This window comes from Rhipicephalus sanguineus, chromosome 6 (genome assembly GCF_013339695.2).
Source record: "Rhipicephalus sanguineus isolate Rsan-2018 chromosome 6, BIME_Rsan_1.4, whole genome shotgun sequence".
Taxonomy (NCBI): domain Eukaryota; kingdom Metazoa; phylum Arthropoda; class Arachnida; order Ixodida; family Ixodidae; genus Rhipicephalus; species Rhipicephalus sanguineus.
Window position 1 is genome coordinate 43,939,384 of NC_051181.1, and position 16,196 is coordinate 43,955,579.

Here is a 16,196-nt window from a genome sequence, read left to right on the forward strand (position 1 = left end):
TATCTTTTTCAGGTTGTGCGAAATTTTATGCAGGTTGGGGAGCACCGCGACTAGTTTATTATCTTTAGCGGCATAGCTCGCTGATGCTTCACCTCCCTGTCTGCATCAGCGAGCTGTGCCGCTAGAGATAATAAACGAGTCGCGGTGCTCCCCTACCTGCATAAAATTTCGCACAACCTGAAAAAGATTATTACTAGTGCAACGCTGCTGAATATTAGTTGCTTGTTTTCTCGCTGGACCATTTCACCCAAGGTATTTGCTGCAGTTTCGGTTTCACTTCTGTAAATGGAGCAAGTAAACTTCTCATGTTTTATTATTTATTACCACGCCATCCATTACTTAATAACGATGAAAAGGAACCAAAATTTAGTTAAACTCAGTCATAAGAAGGCAATACGCAGTGAAACCAAGGCAAGCAAGAGGTCAGCCATTTACAATATAATGAAGCGTTTTGAAGAAGTACTCTACTATTAGAGACAGACGCAGAAACGTTACCAGAAATAGTAGAACCAAGGCAAAGCTTGTATTGTCGAATCGTCGCATTTTTTCTAAGGGAGCAGCGTTCTCTGCTTCTGGAAGTAGTGCCGCTGTTTTGCATTACATTTACTACCCCTACAAAAAAGAGCCACCCTGGCTAATTACGGACAGCTGCACAGTGACAGTGAAGCTTTATCTGGTCCATATGCACAATCTCATGCTTAGTTATTTGATTACAATAAGTTTCAAGCGACTTGACAACGTAAATCAAGTACGAGGCTTGCTAGAGCGCACGGTACGGGCCGTGGTACTTCGGAAGAAGCTTCATAGACCGACCGGGGCCACCTAGGAGTCCAGAGCCCAGGCCCGTAGCTAGGGGGTATGCCCCACGGGCCCGCGCCCCCTCACAAAAGTTTGAAGGAGGGCGTGTTTTACCGACAAGAATAATGAGAATAGGTATTTTTTTTTGTCAGACAGTCAAGGCCTTCAGCAAGTGCCCCCTCCCTCCTCCCCCCCCTCGCTTTTCGCTGACTGGCGCAGGCCGGCAGCGACGGTGGCGGGGACCGGTGTGCGCAGAACAGACGTGAAACGGTAGGCAAGCAGACGAGGAAACGCGACAAAGCGCGGCCGCGCGCCGTTGCCATGGCAGCGACAGAGAGATCTTCCACCGGCTGCTTTGCTGCTGGCTTGCGTTTCCTTTATTGAATTTTCGGTGCTCGCCACATTCCTATGAATAATGCTGTCTGACGCTCATAACGTGCATGCCATTCGTGACCTGGAAGTGCCGTGCGCGCGGCGATAATGCGATCGAGAAGCATGCAAGATATCAGGACTATTTTTGTGAGGTGAAACGACACCCTTTCAACACGTTATTTAGTGTACGATGCTTTCCTGATCAGCATAGGTAATTTTATCGGGAATATCAGGCGATGACACACTGCCATTGTTGCAGCAACACCACTTTACGCAGTTGAAAGAGCAATCACAAAGAGGGAAGTTCAGGCATGGACACATGCATGTTGTCTATACTGCTGACTTTCCCGAAACAGGTACCCATGTTAGCAGCAATGTACAACAGAGCGAATGAAAACAGCGAGGAAGAGAACTTCAATACTAACAAGCGCTTTTCGCATTACAGTTCTGCTTGCCGATTCAATCAGCCAAGTATTCGGTGCTCACTAGATTGCCCTCCGCATTGTGTTTGCGAGCCACACCTAATCATGGGGCATCAAGCTATACGAACAGATCAAGCTCGCCTTGCATGTTCGCCTCAGGATTATGACTAATGTGTCGCTGCTGCACAATATATATATATATATATATATATATATATATATATATATATATATATATATATTGTAAGCACATTTATCGTACTTCATCGTTCTCACTTGTACATAACCATCATCATCGCCATTGGGTTGGTTGGTTGCTGTTCTGCGCCGAGGCAGACATCGCGGAATAAACGCTGCTGCTGGCCCTGCCTGGTGAAGTCTTCCTGCGTCTTTCAGAGTGGTGGAGGTGGGTCAAGATCCCGACGTCCTCCTACGTTCGTGTCCCACCTGGAGCTACGATCCGGTCGCCGCTTGCGCCCGGCCACCCCCACAGCTATGCAGACAACGGAACCAACACCTAGCCCTAACCCTACCGCGCCGATGCCTGCGGCTGCCCTCCCTTCGTCCACTGTCACTAGCCCTCAGCGCGAACCACCCGTATTCGCTGGTCTCCGCGGTGACGACGTCGAGGACTGGCTCGACCTTTACAACCGTGTGGGTTCAGCCAATCGGTGGACCGAAGCGGAGAAATTGAGCTATCTCCCATTCTACCTGACCGGCGTTGCCAAAACGTGGTATTTCAACCACGAAACTGACTTCGTCGATTGGTTGACCTTTGCCACCAAGCTGCGACAAATCTTCGGATGTTCGTCAGGTCGTTCCGAAACCGCCAAACAGAAGCTGGCTACGCGGGTTCAACTTGCACACGAGACATACACTTCATATATCGAGGATGTTTTGGCCCTCTGTCGCCGTGCGAACAGCGATATGACGGAAGCCGAGCGCGTTCGCCACATCCTTAAAGGAATTGGCACGATTGCGTTCAACGCCTTGGCTGTTAACAATCCAACTACGGTTGAAAACATCATTTCCACATGCCAACGCCTTGACCAATTGCAGTCCCTCCGCCTTCAACAAGACAGCGATCCTCGCCTTATGCCTCCCTCTGATTTGAAAGCTCTTATCCGCGCCATCATCCGTGAAGAACTTCGAGACCTGGAACAGCAGCGGTCCACTGCCGTCTCAACTCCACCCGCACCGTTCGACCTGCGGAATCTTGTGAAGCAGGAGTTGGCGGCCATGACAACACCGACAGCGCCGGTCGCTCCACCAGCACGCCCGCTGCCCACATACGCTGATGTGGCCTCCCTGACGACACCGACAGCATCAGTTGCGCAAACACTGATGCCCACATATGCCGATATAGCTGCAATTCCGCCTGCTGCGGTCACATCTGGGCCTGCTGACATTACTTGTGGCAATTTGGCTTCTGTGCGAGGTGCGGTACCTGCTCCACCCTCGTCTCCTCAGTGGCGTCCGTCCCGTCCTGTTTGTTTTTACTGCGGTATCCGAGGCCACATATCTCGTTACTAGAGGTGTGCACGGGCTCCGGGTAGCCCGAAAGCCCGAGCCCGACCCGGCCCGCGGGCCGGGCTCGGGCGGGCCGACGTACTTTCACCTCGGGCCCGGGCCGGGCTCGGGCTGCTTGGAGCTTTATCGGGCCGGGCTCGGGCTCGACGCAAAGCCCGACTCAAGCCCGAAATATAGAGAATGAGCGGGAATGGTTTTCCAGGACGCATACAGCGCCTCTTCCGCGGCCGCCCTTTACCGCTTTTCCTTTCCATTCGCCACTTTAAACAAAAGGGGAGCAGGTAAAGCACTGCCTCTGTTGCACTGCGACAAATAGAGAAGTAGCACCGCCTGAGCTAGTGACGGCGCCACGCGACTGTTCCGCGTTAGAGGCCAAATCCCATATGAGTGAAAATTCACGCGACAGCGACGAGCGACCCGACGTAGATCGCTTTCGTGCAAGCTTACGCTTGCATTGGCATGCCCCATACACGTGACAGCTTTGGCGAGCGAACTCCATTGTTGCTGGCATGTGGCCCTCTACTTGTATAGCAAAAGTACCGCGAACAGTCACTATTAGAGACTGTTCGTCGTGTGTCGTTTGGTCATATTCGATATGCTCGATAAAATGCCAAATTACCGGAAAACGATGTTTTGTTTTCGCAGCGAACCTTCAAAAAGCCGGGCCGGGCCGGGCCGGGCCGGGCCGGGCCCGGGATTGTGTTTTCGTACGTCGGGCCGGGCCGGGCGGGCTCGCAGCCCTTTGCCGTCGGGCTCGGGCGGGCCTTCGACAAAGTCAGCGGGCCCGGGCCGGGCTCGGGCTCGGAAATACGGCCCGTGCACAGCTCTACTCGTTACTGCCGTCGCCGCCAGCAGGATGAACGACGAGGCTATGCTGAGTTCGAGCGGGACCGGTTTCGAAGACCCGATCATTATGGTCCAGACTCCTACTCATTCACGCAGTACCGGTCTCCGTCTCCTCCAGCGTCCCCGCGTCAACATCAGGACTACCGCTCCTCCAGGCGACGCTCTCCATCACCCTACCGCCGCTCGGCATCGCCGCTTCGCCCCCTCTCCCGCACTCTTGAACAACATTCGGAAAACCAAGGATTGCAGTTTTTGGAGGGAAAACTGCGTCCCGTCGATCATCAAAAATGCCTCCCGTTTCCCCGGCTAACCTGTTGTCAGTGACTATTGAAGGTGTTCCTGTGCAAGCGCTTGTTGATACCGGTGCCGCTACTTCTGTTATACGTAGTGACTTGTGCTCGCGGCTCCGTAAAGTCAGAACACCTTATGTGGGACCTGTGTTGCGTGGCGCAAATAACGTACTCATCCAACCTGATGGACAGTGTACGGCTCGCGTTTTCATCGACGGCATACGGCACCATATCGAGATGATTGTGCTACGCACGTGCGGTCATGAACTTATCCTGGGTTGGGACTTCCTACATTCTGCCTCCGCTGTCATATCATGTAAAGAACACGTCGTTCACATCACGGATACGTCGGATGCATCTATGTCAGCCCCGCCTTCATTGATCTTCAACTTGGCTGTCGCTGAAGACTGTGTTTTGCGCCCTGGTCATGAACACGTGGTAGCTGTTGCATCTAGCCAAGTAGCCGATGGTGACGCCCTAGTTGCCCCTGCTCCTCGCTGCACCTCTCGTGGAATTCTCGTCGCCTCCTGTATCCTCCGGTTGTCCCATGGCCGCGCGCTTCTGCCCATTTGCAACACAACTGCAGAATCTATGATGGTGCCCAAGGGGATGACTGTAGCGACGATAGACGCATCTCCACTGGCCTCCATTTCAGCACTTTGCCCGTCTTCATCGTCAGTACCCACATCAGGTGCGAGTTCTTCCCCTTTCCGAGCAGTAATCGGCTCCGATCTAACCTCTGCACAATCCACAGCGTTATTGGCGCTTTTAGCTAAACATAAGGCCTGCTTCGATAGCTGTGCCACGACACTGAGTCAGACTCCCGTGGCCGTACACCGCATTGAAACGGATGGCTCTGGTGTTATACGCCGTCGGCCTTATCGTGTCTCACAATCGGAAAGAAAAGTCATTGAAGAACAAGTTGATGATATGCTATCACGCAAGATAATACGGCCATCTTCCAGTTCCTGGGCTTCTCGCGTCGTCTTAGTGAAGAAAAAAGATGGCTCCGTTCGTTTCTGCGTTGATTATCGAGCGCTTAATAAGATCACGCCCAAGGATGTATATCCTATCCCTCGAATAGATGACGCCTTGGACACACTACAAGGAGCGCAGTATTTTTCCAGTCTTGACCTACGATCGGGGTATTGGCAAATCCCTATGAATGAGGCTGACAAAGAAAAAACCGCCTTTGCTACACCGGATGGGCTCTACGAATTTAACGTAATGCCATTTGGCCTGTGCAACGCTCCGGCAACATTTGAGCGCATGATAAATACTGTTCTTCGTGGCCTAAAATGGAAGACCTGCCTCTGTTATTTAGATGATATTGTTGTGTTTTCATCTACCTTTGCCCAACACCTTCAACGATTAGACGAAGTACTTCAGTGCCTTTCAAACGCTGGCCTTCAGATAAATACCAAAAAGTGCATGTTTGCCAGCAAAAGTATAAAAGTCCTCGGTCACGTCGTTTCCAAAGACGGAGTCCGGCCAGATCCCGACAAGATAGCTGCTGTATTGCAGTTTCCTCGGCCTTCCACCCAAAAGACGTTGCGCAGTTTTCTTGGCCTGGCGTCATACTTTCGCCGCTTTATACGCAACTTCGCGACTATAGCGGCTCCCCTAAATAAGCTATTAGTCGCTGGTGCTCCTTTCGCTTGGTCCAACGACTGCGAGATCGCATTTGAAGTCCTTAAAGAACGCCTGACTTCCGGACCAGTGCTTCGCCACTTTGACGAGAGCGCGCCTACTATCCTCCACACTGACGCAAGCGCGCAAGGTATTGGAGCAGTACTTTTGCAGCGTGATGCCGCCTCTAAAGAGCAGGTTGTGGCATACGACAGCCGGACTCTGTCGACAGCGGAGAGGAACTACACGATCACGGAGCAGGAATGCCTGGCTATTGTCTGGTCGATACAGAAATTCCGCCCGTACCTCTACGGTCGGCACTTCACTATCGTCACAGACCATCACGCACTGTGTTGGTTGTCCTCGATGAAGAATATGTCAGGACGTCTAGGGCGCTGGGTCCTGCGCTTGCAAGAGTATGACTTTACCATCACATATAAGTCTGGCAAATGTCATCATGATGCCGACGCGCTGTCCCGATGCCCACTTTCACTCACTCTTCACAATACGTCCTCCGCATCGCCTCCTGAGAGCTCCGACATCCCGCCTGCCTCACGACACCTGTCGATCACCTCACTGGACCAAATTCAACCTTCTTCGCAAGCCGGTTTCCGTTCACTTCAGCGGGCCGACTCCTACTGTCGAACTTTCCTTGACTACCTTCGCGGCATCACTTAACCACCTAACAGCCGCTTGAGACGCCAGCTTAGACAATTCCGCCTCGACGACGGTGTGCTCGAACGCTATATTTATCATCCCACGGGTAACAAGTGGGTGCCGGTCCTTCCCCGCTGCCTTCGTCTTCGCGTTTTAGAAGCATTTCACGATGACATTGCTGCTGGTCATCTAGGTTTTCGCAAGACCTACGACCGCATCAGGACCCGCTGTTTCTGGCCCGGCTTGTCCACGTCGGTAGCCAAATACGTGGGCTCGTGCGCGTCATGTCAGCACCGTAAGCGGTCCACGTCCCCATCCACCGGTTTCCTGCAGCCTCTTCCCTGTCCGACAACACCTTTTGAATTTGTCAGAATTGACTTGTATGGTCCCTTGCCGTTGACGTCTAACGGTCACCGTTGGATCGTAACTGCAGTCGATCATTTGACAAGATACGCCGAGACTGCGTCTCTTCGGTCCGGTACTGCTACAGAAGTCGCCGACTTTTTCTTGCAGTCCATCGTCTTGCGCCATGGAGCTCCTCGCGTTCTTCTGAGTGACCGGGGCAAAGCCTTCATTTCGCACGTCCTCGAGGAAGTCCTACGGGCCTGTAGAACGACGCATAAAACCACTTCTACGTACCACCCACAGACGAACGGTCTTACTGAGCGCTTTCACCGAACGCTCTCTGACATGATCTCCATGTACCTACGTCCGGATCACAAAAACTGGGACAATATTTTGCCATTTGTCACCTTCGCATATAATACCGCGACACAAAGATCTACCGGCTACAGCCCTTTCTTCCTTGTGTATGGACGATCTGCATCATCAGCCTTCGACACGGCATTCTTCTTTGGTCCAGCTCCGTCCAGTACTCCTCTACCAGAAGAGTTCGCAGCTCGAGTCGCGCAATGCCGTGAAATTGCTCGGCGCAACACGGAAGCCACTCAAGAAGAACGAAAACGTCGCTGCGATAGCAAAAGACGCGACGTGACATTTCATTCCGGAGATAAGGTCTTACTATGGACCCCGACTCGAGCGTCAGGGCTCTGCGAGAAATTTCTTCACCGGTACGTTGGCCCATACACCGTTCAACGACGAACTTCCCCAGTGAACTATCTCGTCACCCCGCTTCACTCCGTCACTGACCACCGTCGTCGCAGCACAGAAATTGTTCACGTGTCACGCATGAAGCCTTTCATTACTCGTTCAGCTGACCTTTGAGTTGCGGCCAGGCTGGCCGCTTCGAAGAGGGGGGGAAATTAGTGTAAGCACATTTATCGTACTTCATCGTTCTCACTTGTACATAACCATCATCATCGCCATTGGGTTGGTTGGTTGCTGTTCTGAGCCGAGGCAGACATCGCGGAATAAACGCTGCTGCTGGCCCTGCCTGGTGAAGTCTTCCTGAGTCTTTCAATATATATATATATATATATATATATATATATATATATATATATATATATATATATATATATATTATATATATCGTTGCCACTTCGCCGCAAAGCACGCGGCAGCCCTAGCAGCTGTCACTCGTCACAGGCAGCGGCAAGATGCGAGATATATGTCAGTGGCTCGTGAGTGGTCGAAAGTCTTGTCCCGTTGATGTCAGGGCGACGAGTAATGAATTCGCGTTACAATGTGAGCTTGCTTGGCGGGCCCAATCGGAAGCATGGACGCCCGAGAGCAGCCTATGGCGTCGTTGGCGCAGTGTGCTAGAGGGACGTCTGCACAACACGTATACCCAGACAAACAAGTTTATACAATGTGCATTATTTCTTTCAGTATGTGTATGCTAATGGTGCAGACGGCCCTCAAGCACGCTGTGCCAACGACGCCATAGGCTGCTCTCGGGCGTCCATACTTCCCATTGGGCCCGCCAAGCAAGCTCACATTGTAACGCGAATTCATTACTCGTCGCCCTGACATCAACGGGACAAGACTTTCGACCACTCACGAGCCACTGACATATATCTCGCATCTTGCCGCTGCCTGTGACGAGTGTCAACTGTAAGGGCGACCACGTGCTTTGCGGCGAAGCCCCAACAAAAAGTAATGCAGGACGCGTTCTGAGGGCCGAATTCAAAAATTATTTTCTTCCTTAAAACAAGAAAATGATTTGATTATACTTTCTTCATTACTTAACAATGTAGTATACTATCAAACGCCGCAAGACGAGGATTTTTACTTCAAACGCATCAGTATGAAAAATACGGTCAAACATGCGACAAATCGCATATATTTTTCTAATTTCATAATTGTTTTTGGAAGAATTGAACCTTATTTCAACCCTAAATATATTTGTACTAAACTACACTTTCCTAAAAATCATACTATTATTAAGATTGTTTAGGGAGAGTTCCAGATAGCTCAAGAAAAAATCACAAACTTTGAAGATTTTTGTAGTTTTTGAAGATAGGTAGCTGATAGTGAAACACAAAATATTCGGAATTACTTATTAGGTCAACTAAACAGAAACTCTGCGATAAGCGTGGTTTCGAAGCTCAACACACAAAAATAGATTTTATACACATTTTTCTATTAGGCACAGTTTAACAAATACAAGCGAATTTCGAGGGGGCGCCATGATCGTCAAAATTTTTTTTCGAGCAAAAATATTTTGCCAGAATACGCTATGTGGCACAGGCAATAGGCAGAAATTTTATCAGCAAAATCTGCGATGTGCGAGCGCCATGTCTGGGACACTTGGCATGGATTGACAAGGACATGGTGCTGTTTGTTTGATTTCCAGCTTCTCAACAACTCAGCGTTTCCCTTCTTCCGATATGCCTAAGGTATTTGAAAGTTAGATGGAGCGCCTAATACATTTCTTCGACAACCAAATTTTCCTGTTTTATTGCAAGCAAATAACCATGCTTTTGCACCGTTTTGAATGAACGATTTTCCGCAGATAGAACGTGAAGGTAGGTTATCTGTTGTCTTACGGTCCGTTAGTTGTCAGGCTAGGGCATCTTTTTTTTTCTACGGAATCGGAAGGTGTTCCGACCCAACCAAGGCTTGTCGAACTTGCTGTCAATCTATAGTAGCACTCTGGCAGAGAAAAGTTATGCCGCGTTTATTTCAATGGCAGGTGTCCGTTTCCCAATGTGAGCATCGATCATTGCGTGTAGGAGCATCCTTGCAATTATTGTTTCGAATTTAAGCATTTTTCACCATCTTCCTCTTTTAAATGCGAAGCATTTCTTAGCGAACCGTTGGCACTTTGAGCGTTTCTATCTATCTATCTATCTATCTATCTATCTATCTATCTATCTATCTATCTATCTATCTATCCGCCTACGTCTGGGTGCTCTCTTGATCGCCTCCTTAACTTGGTGTAGACCAAAATTGGCATGGAAGGGTAAGAGGATTTCATGAATATGACTGTCGGGTCATGACAAGAATAACGTGAAAATCCTGCCGCGTGCGTCGTCAAACCCTTTGCTCCAGACATGTGTGGCACATTCCCGTTTACCATGGCCCGCGGTCTACGGCTGCGCGCCACAAGTGACTGACAGTTTATATCTACCCAGAAACGGCGAGAACAGACATCATAACTTAAATGCGAGAGCGTAAAGAAAAAACGACATCGGCAGCGTTGACCCGACGAATGGAAAGAACAGAAATTAGGATCCCAGCAGGAATCGAACCCAAGCATTCTGCGTGGCAGTCAGGTATTCTACCACAGAGCCACGCCAGGTCTATAAACTGGTTTTGAAAAACAGCCTATGCAGGCCTAATGTCGATGCAGCGTGAATTGTGGTTATGGTGCTGGCTATCTATTTTTGAAAGAAAGCAATGAACACTACATGATACTCCTACTATGTGATACAGGCGTCATATCAGATTAACGTCTATGGTTCGAGTGTTGGCTCCCCTTTTATATATAATCGCATTACATTTGTATTTCTATGATTCAGCAAGATATATTGAGGCATTGCTCGATCCCTGAGGAATACATTAAGGAAAGTTACGTGTGATATTCACATAATCGCACCGTAAAACGCACTGTCTACCAGAACAACGCGGTGTCCTCTTCATTTCTTGCGAGGCTGGGCGATGGCCTCATGCTGACCGAGGATGATGCCATATTGATTGACAGCCGTTTTGTAGTCAAGGCTACGTAGGCCACATACGCCCAGGTAGTCTACGAATACGACAAGCGCCATCCACTGATGTTCGTCTACGTAGCACTATCTAGGCCTACCATCTTCGACGGCCTATACTTCACCAACGAGAAGGGTGACTTCATGTTCCGACATGTCTCGGGCTCTATCGACAGACAATTTGTCGACGAAATGGCCGAGGCATCCACGATTTTCAACAGCTGTACTATACCTCATACTTCACTACACATGGACCCCTCGTCACCGCGATCACGACCGGATCAAATAACAAGTCATGACCAGCTGCTGGTTCTGACTGACCACGGTGATGATGCCCTTGTTCAAGAACTGTCAAGAACCTCTTCCACACATGCACACGAGTTCGTGAAACGTGCTTGCGTTATCCATCATAAGGGACAATTATAAGCTGTACATACCAGCTTAACGCTTCTGGCGTTGGCAGCGTTACCCACATTGCCGTTGGCAGCGTTACCCAAACGTAAACTGGCTATGTAACGCACATGCGTCTCTTCAACATATATGTGTGCTTATAAAATTTATACAAATCTTTAGCGTCATTTTGTAAAGTTTCGCTCAGTAAAAAAATTACGCCACAGTCACCTTCCCGCCGCATGCTTCGCGTAACATCGACTCCCACGGTACGTGGGATGTGCCGAATTTTTTTGTTCCTATCTTCAGTACCATTCCATTATGATTATTTGACAAATAAACAGTAAAACAGGAGAATTTACGCAAGAAAACTGGTGTACAATTTTCAATATTTCATTTTCCTGCTTAAGCTGGTTTCTGCGATGATGGCGTAACATTGAAATAAACTTCCCCATGAAATCAGAGTCATAACAGGAGCTGTGCTCCAGATAGACGCATGTATAATTGCATTTTACATGCGTCACAGCATATCCACGTGGTGGAATAAATGAACACCCGGGAACCCTCTCCGCATTACGATCATTAAAAAGCGCAAACGCCATTTTCTAATCAATCCCCGGCCCCTTGGCGCCCAGTGCGAGCATAATAATGTTTTGAATGATAGCGCTCTTCGGTGCAGCCTTGAGCTTATGCATCTCACTAACCAGGATTAATCTGCCACTTCAATCACAGCCGGCATGCACAGATAAGTGGTCCCGGACGTCGTACAGTGTTGTGTACGTTGTACAGCACTGCACTTAAACTGTAATTACACGAACAAGCTTTTAGTCCGCCTTTTTTCCTTTACAACCCTTACCTTTTTCTACATCTTTTCCTCTTCCAAAAAGAGCCGATACGCAAAAAGAGCCGATACCGGCCACTTCGGGTCTTACACCCAGGCCGACACGGAAAAGCATACGCTGAAAGCCTTCACTCTCTACCCCACCAATTACTTTAACGCGGTAAACGACGAAGAAGGACGTCAAAAACGCCACCCGTGGCCCCACACCGGAAGGTGCCATGCTAGATGCGCGGGGTCATTACATTGCCCGTTTGGGGGAAGGTGGGTGCGCAGAGGCTCTATTGTTGTCGCTACCTAAACGAACACAATGTCCGCGTCAAGGAAAACCCGTCTTACTGACCTTCCTGACTTTTCTTTTCTTTTTCTTTTTTTGTATTGCTGTTATTGTTGTATTAATAATAAACGCATTTTTTTTTAGTAAAAAGCAGCGCACTGCGTACAGCATTCTGCACATTTCATTCGTGCACTATGAAGGCTTGCCCGTCAGGGAATCTTAAGGGAATCTCCTGGAAATAAAGGCTTAAGATTTCCTTTGGAACACCTGCACATCTTCGTGGCAACAGAAAGAGCTCCGCTCACAGCTCAATAAATTCTCATATGCTGAGTGAACGAAAGAAGGGGGAATTAAAGGGTTCGCTTTTCTCTGCTGTGTCTTGTGACCCGTTGTTGAGCAAGTCAAATGCATTTTATATTCTACATCACGAGTGATACAGAATAAAAAAGTGGTTTTGAGAGATTGTAGGAATAGTTACTATATTATGTCGCATTAACAATCATTGTTGTCATCGCAAAAACGCCAAAATTCGCTTTTATGAAACTATTTGTGCTGATCAAAGTGGACGATTGGGCCAGTAGGTGATTCATGATTGACTTTGTGCTTGCTGAAGTGCAAAGTTGAAAGAGACTGCGCCTACAGAACATGAAAGAAGTGCTTCAGGAGAGCTTCCAGCCCATTAGAGTAACCTGTTGGTGTAGCTGCGCCAACAGGATTCAAGATAATCACCTCCAGCATATGAGTCAGTCGACTGTGGAAAAAAAAAGAAAAACAAGAAATGCAATAGGATAGATAGGTGCCTTTTTGGGGCGCGATAGACGGCAGATGTGGAGGTTATTACACAACACGTCGATCGCATGTGTTCTACTATATGTTCATTCCTAACAAGAAAAGCTTACCATGTTCGCATTTTCCTGTGTACAATATCATCATTCAACGACTGTATCGTTATTGCACACCCAATTTCACGGCGCCAAGCTGGCCGTGGCAGCCACATTTCGATAAGAACTAAGTGAAAACAAATAAAAACTATCTTTAACTTCGTTTTTTTACTCTCATTCCTAGCGTCCTCAAACTTATCCAGTTCTAACAGGGGGATGAAACTTCGTGGTTTTTCTGTCCCGTGACCGCAGCGATCCTAACGTTTGGGGGCCGTACTAATCCTACGAGCATAAATGAACGTTCTTGTTCCATGTTATATTTATTACCTGTTTACTTATTAACTCCGGTGTCTTTAATACGCAAGTGAACCTGAAGGTTGCATTTCGGGATTGCGAAAATACGACCGCCACCCGGAGTGGAAAAGGGAACTGCACCGTCCTATCTCTTACGGCGAAAAAGGGGCGTTTCTTGTCACACGCCCGTGTATGCTGCGGCCTACGGTGTCCCAAAGACCGCGTTTACCACTGTAAAGTTTGTTTCAGCGAAAGTCACAAAACCCTTGCAAGCTTCAGCGAAACAGACGCATGAATATATTCGCGCCGTTATCACAAACCGCGCTGTGCTGAGCGGTGTCGAAATTTTTCACGCCGCACCGGCATAAAAATTTTTCGGATCCGCGACGGACGAAAGGTACGATCTGCATGCTGCTTGTTTTGTTTTTCTACGCTTGCACGGCATATCAGGATACGGTTGCAGCAGTAGCTGTTGTTATGATCGCGCTACGACCCACCACCGTTAAGGCTCCCACAGGCTGGACCATAAGCACGAATACCTGGCCAAGTGCCTCAGAACCGAGCTGCATTAACGTGCAGAACGCGCGACCCCTGTGCAGTGCTCTTTTCCTTGCTGGCGTCCCTCTCAGAGACACTGGACGCGTTCCTCGGAGAGGAGGAGGAGGAGGAGAGGTTGAGGAAAGGAAAAGGCGCAACTTCTGCAACCCTAATTGGGAGCACGGCTCAGCGCCTTTAAGGGAAAGGGGGAAAGGGATATAAAGATGAGAAGGAGGAGGAGAGGAGGAATGCTGTCCATGACCGAGGACGCGGCGGGCGGCTACTATAGCCGGTTGGCAAGTCCAGTGTCCTCAAGGAAGCGAAGAACCGCCTTGAAAACCTGGGTGTGGTGCTTTGCAGGGAAAAGGAGGTCCCTCTGTGTAGCCGCGGGAATACCCTGGCGACGGAGTGCGGCGAGCAAGGCAGCTCGTTGTGCTTGAAGCGTTGGGCACACACACAACAGGTGATCAATTGTTTCGTCTGCCCCACACGCACTGCACGCAGGTGACGAAGCTCTGCCGAGCCGATGACGTCGTGCCGCAGGCCAGGAGCAGCCGATGCGTAGACGCAGTAGAAGGGACCGCTCCCTCCCGGAGAGGCCCCTGTCAGGCAGCCGGGTCGGAGGTTCCAGCCTGGCCACACGTTCGTCGGGGTGGCAGCGTAGCAACAGCCGCCTCAAGGTCAGCCTCGAATAGTCTGAGGCGACCACAGCACGGCAGACAGCGACGGTAGAGTGATGTGCCTCCTTCGCCAGTGCGTCTGCTTGCTCATTTCCCTGAATACCCACATGAGATGGGACCCAATGCAGGGAGACATCGACGCCACTGGCGAGGAGGGCATGCAGCTTGGTGACCAGCAGTTGAGTGCCGAAACCCGCCCATTCCGGTTTCGCGACGGCCTGCAGTGCGGCTCGTGAGTCGCACGCGACAGTCACGGGACACGTGGGGGGGTCTGCTGCCAGGAGGTCCACGGCGAGGTGGAGACCGGCCGTCTCTGCGGCGGTAGAGCAGGCATCAAAGGGGAGACGACAGGAGGCCGTTCTACCAAGGGCTGGCATGACGCAGGCGGCCGTGGCGGAGCCTGTAGCTGGGAGGACAGAGCCATCCGTTTAGACAGTAAGCCTACCAGCCAGCTCTTCCTCTAGCTTGGAGGCGACTGCCTGCTGGAGAGCGCAGGTGGGTGAGCGACGCTTGGAGAGCCGACCTAGATCGGTGGTGACTGTCAGTGGTTTCACTGTCGGCGGAGGAGGGGGCATGGCTGGAGGCACAGGTCCTACAACTTCTCGATAGACCTGTAGCAGTGCGCCCATCCGAGATGTTGGTCGGCTTTCCAGCCCGTTCCTCGGAGACGCCGGACACGTCCGAACAGGGAGCTGCGCCCTCCTCCTCTTAGCGTCTGAGTGCTGAAAAAAGGCCGGTGCATCGAGCGTCGAGGCTTCTGCTTCCACATGCTTTGTGTGTGTTTTGTCCTCGTCACGTATTAAACGTTTATTAAAGACGATAGTCTTTCTTGGGCAACTTAAACGCAGAAATTTTGATCTGTCTTTTTGTTTGTCGGCACGTCACGCGATTCAGCCACCCGGCCAAAGTTGAACCACTTGCTTACCGCCCACCCATCTTGAACTGGTACGGCTGTTCCTACTTGTGAATATTGTCGATCAAAAAGTAAATATTAGGCATATCTGAGGCGCAACATCATTAGGTAAGAATTAGGTGGTGTGTTCCTTTAATAGAAAATACATAGATACGCAATTTTAAAGACCATAGTTTCTTAAGCTGCGCTGAAATTTGTCTTCCTCCGTGCCCTCTGCACACGCTCATGTTGTGTTTCGGTTTCGGTTGGCGCCGCTCTGGCATTCCTGTTTTACCCAGGCGACGTGTAAATAAGAGTGTTTGTGAAGAGTACTCGTTGAGTGCGGACGTTTCTTCTCTCTCGGCGCATCGCGCCAAACCGCGTGTTCGGGCTGGCCGGTGTCCCCGCCGGTCGCGTTGGTCACCGCCGGTCTTCACCTGCCGCTGCGCCGGGACTACCAGCCCGCAACACAGCACTCATGTTTCCCGACGTATTGCGAGATGGCGTCCATATCTCACGCAGCGCCTCTTCTATCGTCTTTAGACGACATTTGCAGCGAAGCACGCAGATACGTGGCCAATTTTTTTTCCTTGGCTACCTTTTGCCTTGCCACTGCCTGGATCTTCCCAGCCCAGTCCTTTGGCCCTCGTGTCATGCTACCCACGAGACCCTGGTGCATCTCGTAACAACTGGATGGCAGAGGCGGGATTGCAGTGGACCTTGCAATTTGTGCCAACTGAACCGTGGACAT

General features: G+C 50.1%; 1 protein-coding gene across 1 annotated transcript; it reads right to left on the reverse strand.

The window, feature by feature from the left end:
• Positions 1–14,156: 14,156 nt before the first annotated feature.
• On the reverse strand, positions 14,157–15,182 carry LOC119397241 (uncharacterized). Its single transcript, XM_049416501.1, has 3 exons — positions 14,999–15,182; positions 14,505–14,866; positions 14,157–14,336 (listed from the first exon to the last, which is right to left on the reverse strand). The coding sequence occupies exons 1-3, from the start codon at positions 15,180–15,182 to the stop codon at positions 14,157–14,159; spliced, it is 726 nt and encodes a 241-aa protein (XP_049272458.1).
• Between the last annotated feature and the right edge of the window lie 1,014 nt (positions 15,183–16,196).

What these genes read in the sequence shown, in the direction of transcription:
- LOC119397241 (XM_049416501.1), bottom strand. Translation starts at nt 15,182, where the DNA reads ATGGGCGCACTGCTACAGGTCTATCGAGAAGTTGTAGGACCTGTGCCT. An exon ending in GCTAGAGGAAGAGCTGGCTG is followed by an intron (nt 14,867 to 14,998) that starts GTAGGCTTACTG and finishes CTACCGCCGCAG; the next exon opens with AGACGGCCGGTCTCCACCTC. An exon ending in CCGACGAACGTGTGGCCAGG is followed by an intron (nt 14,337 to 14,504) that starts CTGGAACCTCCG and finishes ACAATTGATCAC; the next exon opens with CTGTTGTGTGTGTGCCCAAC.